This window comes from Morone saxatilis, unplaced genomic scaffold (assembly GCF_004916995.1).
Source record: "Morone saxatilis isolate NCDOM2014 unplaced genomic scaffold, NCSU_SB_2.0 Contig17, whole genome shotgun sequence".
NCBI lineage: Eukaryota > Metazoa > Chordata > Actinopteri > Moronidae > Morone > Morone saxatilis.
The window spans coordinates 22,630,554-22,635,503 of NW_023339729.1; the positions used below are offsets into that span (position 1 = coordinate 22,630,554).

Consider the following 4,950-nt stretch of genomic DNA (forward strand, 5'->3'; position numbering starts at 1 on the left):
TCGGCAGGGCTTCGTCATATGTAAAATCCTCCAAAAATGTTTGTTTACAAGCTAAGAGATATGCCCTCTGTCATTAAAAACACAGTGTAATGTGGTGAATGTTTTCAGTAATGAATCAGGAGAAAAATAATGAGCTTTTAGTCAAAAATCACTAACTTGACATAGACTCTTGCAGACTGCCTGTATAAAGACTTCTATCCTCTGACTGGTTAAAAATTAAATCAGCAAAAATTTTCAGATAAGCTCACCACAACACTGACTGAACATAAAGTGTAGAAGTATTTGGTCCTATAGACAAAAGTAAAGTCAACATTAGGAAACTGATTAGTACTCAAACAATCATAGCAAAGCAATTGGTCAGTTTTCACTTACACTGTATGAATATTACCAATATGTGATCATAGCACACTCATCAATATCACTGATAGGTCGGCATAGTCAATATGCAATTACAGGGAGGGTGACACAGAGACAGAGCAGGTTCAGGTCAGCCCTGAGGTCGGATTCCAACGTGAACCTGCTGGTGTGAGCAGCCGGGCAGCATTCAGGAGCAATATTTCTGCACTAAAAGATAGAAATACAGCCAGTAGAGCTGATATGAGAGCAGCAGTGTAACATGACACGCTAAACCAAAGTAAACTGAAAACAAATCTAGGTCCTACTGGCAACTTGACACATGACTATCTGATTATTTCTCCTGATTGTTAGCATTTGAGCACCTGTCTGCATTTCCATCTGAACGTTATCGAAAGAAATAGTTTGACATTTTGAGAAAATACGCTTATATGGATTTCTTTCCAGAAGTTGAATTGATCATCGACATATAAAGGATGGATATCGCGTCTCCACTTCATCCCACTGTACAAAAATGAAGCCAAAATATCCCAGATACGGTGCCATGTTGCGCTGATTATGTAATTCGGAGCCAGAAACTGTGCGTTAGATAACGCGGGGTGGTGTCCATGTCCCGCCTCAAGGAGTGGGCTCAGCTGTCAATTATGACGTGAATCCCCCTTTTTATAGCTTCAAATAGGCTAACTAATTTAAACCAAACCAGTCGGAGCACACTTTAACTTACATCAGTGTGATAAGAACTACATGAACTACATAAAATGACAGAAACCTTTAGGAATAAATTATTTGACGTCTATTGAGATTTTTTCTGCTAAGAAGGAGGCAACAGGCTTTATAACCTATACAACAGTCAGCCACCAGGGGGAGATCAAGGTGTTTTGGCTTCACTTTAGGAGAGCTGTCATGTCGTCCATCTTATATATATATATATATATATATCTCGATGGGATTGATATCACTCTTATGTCTGTGCATTAGGTACAGTTCTGGAGCCAGGAGACAATTAGCATAAACACTGGAAACCAGGGGAAGTAGCTAGCCTGGCTCTCCTGAAAAATAGAGCAACCAGAACTAGTTTACTAATTAAGACATTTTAATCTTTTTGTTTAATCCACACACAAAGACACATTTTGACCAATGACCTGCAGGAGGTAGCCGCACTAGATTACCACTAGTGAGCTAATCTGTTAGCATACTTACTGCTGGCTTACTACTACTGGTTGTTGCAAGCTCTTAGCTGGTGCAAGTCTTTTGCTGCGCAACAGACCTTCACATTAAAGAATCTGACAAGACACAGCAGCTCTGTAAGGCTGTATGTAGGCACAGTGGTGCTCTGCGCTAAATGTTAACATGCGCATGCTGACACGCTCAAAATGATAAAGTTAACATGCGGATGTTTGGCAGATTAAATAGGTTAATAATGTTGACCACATTCACCATCTTAGATAGATAATAATATTTACTAATTATGACCAAGCACCAAGTACAGCTGAGGATGATGGGATTTTTTTTTTGCTTGACTACATTTGAATCACAGTGATAAGGTAGGCTGCTGCTGTAAAAACTAAACAGAAAAAGATTAACAAGCGTGATGCATTTTTTCCTTTGCTGTGGAGATTTTTTACTTTTCATGGGCAGTTGTTCTTTCTGCTTCATCCCTGACAAACTTCTTGCGCTACCAATAGACAAGCTAACAACGCTAACAAAAAGTAGTTTACTGATTCAGCTGTGTCCGTCTGTCATGTGACCCTCGCATGGCACTTCCTCTAAAATTTCACGTCTTCAGGAGCAGTTATATAGTGTAACTATGTTTTTTTTTTTTTTTAATAAACTAGATAGAACATGTTTAGAGGCGCAAGTAGGTGTCTTTTTTAATCTTTGAAGAGAGACAGGCTAGCTGTTTCCCCCTGCTTCCAGTCTGTATGCTAAGCTAGGCTAATAACCTTCTGACTCCAGCTCTGTACTTCATGCACAGACGAGGTTAATATCTATATTTTCATCCAACTCTCAAAAGAAAAAGCCAATAAGCGTATGTCCGAAAACGTGAACTATTCCTGTAACGTTTCAACCCTGCCGAATGCAGCCTAGATATGACATCATGGTGATTTTTTTATTTTTATAAATTTTTTTAATGCATGTTTCCGAGGTGTGGGGGATTACTAGTGCAGCCCAGTGATATGTGGCATGGTCAGTGAGTTGTGTGAGGGTACTCAGGGTTAACAAATGAGAAGCCTTGGAATTCTTCCTGGTCCAGGTTGGCTATAAGCTCCTGATCTGGGGGGGTCAGCTCTGGGGGGTGGCGTGTGAAAAAGCGATCAAAGTTCTCCGCATCACGCCCACACTGCCATGGAGAGGAGAGGAGAGGAGAGGAGAGAGGAGAGAGAGAGATGGAGAGAGAGATGGGGGGGAAGGATGGAGTGAGTTTGATGAGGTTATGTGAAGAAAAAAAGGACAATAACAAACAACAAAGAGAAAAAAGAGAAATACAACTAAAACATGGCATCAACCAATCAAATCAGTCACAGCCGAAACTGTGGATTTCCATTGGTCCGTATGTGAGCCAGTGAAATCTTAGCTTCATCATTGGTGACTACACTCACAAATCTCAGCTCTGCATTTGTCAGCGTAGTGATCAATGGCAGGCGATGGTTGGGTGCGGGGGATGAGCGATCTAATCGTTTCTATAACTTACCTTGAAAGTTTGACTAAGCGTGTTATTTCCTTTCTTACTGTGACTAAATTCTGAGGTAATCAGTGAAGTTCAGGTGATATTCAACAGCTGAAGATGGTGTGTGTGTGTAAAATACTCACAGCTTTAGGTTTGAAAGGCGGCTGGACCTCTTTGTTCTCCAGTTTTTCCCAGTCTATATAGCGGAAGAAGGCGTGTTCTTTGATGTCTCTCTCGCCCTCTGGACCACAGCCTAGACGCTTACCTGGGTGCTTGGTCATAAGCTAAAAATCACACACAGATATACAAGGTGAGAAGAGTTTGGAGGAGTGTATGTGTGTGTGTGTGTGTGTCTGTGGCCATTTTCCAAACCAACCTACACATTAGCCCTTCACTACAGTTTGTCACTCTACATAAAGTCATACTCATGGCTGTGAAGGGCACGCCGCATTAAGGGGGAGGTGGTAAATAATCAGGGCTGGAAAATAAACTGAATTAATTGAATTACCAAAATTAAGAATCTCTTACTGACCTATATTTAAGTCTGTTTACAGGTCTTGAGGAGTACTACTGCATATGTATTGTCTGCAGGTGTGGAAAAAGAAAGAAGTAAGCTTACCAGACATCTGTAGCCCACTCCTGATCTCTACCTGAATCAAGAGGCTACGTTAGCCGTTACTACCATAACACACCTGACAGCTATCATTGAAAGAAAAAAGTCACTTTAATAGCTACCTCAGATAGCTATAGTGCTGTCAGCATCAAACACTACACTGAGTAGCAGACCTGACATTCAGTATCCCCAGATTGGTATTTAATGTAGGGTAATCAGGCTGTCCAGAGATCAGTGGGGAAGTTTTACTCACATGAGCACACCTTGGACAATGCTAACAGCTAACTGCTCCCATTATTTTTTAGTAAGCCAAATTAGTTTGTTAAGTAAGTTGGAAATTTGTATCATGGATGGATGAACTGTAGGTGGATGCATTGTGGGTAAAGTAGGTGTCAGAAGAATCATTAGACTTCAGAGAATCATAAGTCAGCTGTGGTGTAACCTCAGTGCTGGGGTTATTCTTACACACTTCAAACTAACAGCCCTTAATGTGGCGTACTCTCCAGTGTTCGGAGTGGATACAGAGCAGGTTTAAGGCTCAGATTAGGATTGAGTCTCTGTGTATATGTGCATTTGAGCATGTGCTCTCACCCCCTTGCAGATTGCAACAGCTTCTTTGGACATGGACTTAGGGTAAGAGACATGATGCTCCATGATCGACTGGAACAGCTCATCTTCATCCTCCCCGTCAAAAGGCGGCTGGATGGGCACAAATATACTTAATCATTCTCAGTTCTTTATTTCTCAATAAAAAGGTGTGATACAGTGAATTAATACAAACCTGTCCAGCAAGCATTTCATAGAGCAGCACTCCAAAGGCCCACCAGTCCACAGACTTCCCATAGGGCTGATAAGCTATGATCTACAAGACACAATGGTAGAGTCTTGAGTCTTGTTCAGAAGTTAAAAGATAAAAAGAAAAACAGTATCAGCCACCTCTCAACATGTGAACACACCTCTGGAGCGATGTAGTCTGGTGTTCCACAAAATGTCTTTGTGGTAATTCCATCATACATGTTCTCTTTGCACATGCCAAAGTCGGCTATCTTTATATGGCCTTCAGAGTCCAGCATCACGTTGTCCAGCTTCAGATCTCTGAAAACAAACACACACACACGCAGGCATTTCTCACACCTGTATTCTGAAATGATTGTAAACTGCACAATCGGACTGGAGAGGATTCACTTACCGATACACAATGCCTTTGGAGTGAAGGAAGAAGAGTCCAATGGCAATCTCTGCAGCATAGAACCTAAAATACAGACAAAACCCAGTTTCTAACCATACCTGTATGTCTGCATTGATGTTGATACAC

At 41.3% G+C, this 4,950-nt stretch overlaps 1 protein-coding gene across 1 annotated transcript in view; it reads right to left on the reverse strand.

Moving 5' to 3' along the window:
• Positions 1–775: 775 nt before the first annotated feature.
• Positions 776–4,950, reverse strand: part of LOC118326931 (protein kinase C beta type-like) — a 24,650-nt gene continuing 20,475 nt past the window's right edge. Inside the window, exons 12-17 of the mRNA XM_035660096.1 lie at positions 4,825–4,887; positions 4,592–4,730; positions 4,417–4,497; positions 4,227–4,334; positions 3,166–3,306; positions 776–2,695 (exon numbers count right to left, since the gene is read on the reverse strand). Coding sequence (XP_035515989.1) covers positions 2,543–2,695; positions 3,166–3,306; positions 4,227–4,334; positions 4,417–4,497; positions 4,592–4,730; positions 4,825–4,887 — 685 coding nt within the window. The 3' untranslated portion in view covers positions 776–2,542. The remainder of the gene's footprint in view (positions 2,696–3,165; positions 3,307–4,226; positions 4,335–4,416; positions 4,498–4,591; positions 4,731–4,824; positions 4,888–4,950) is intronic.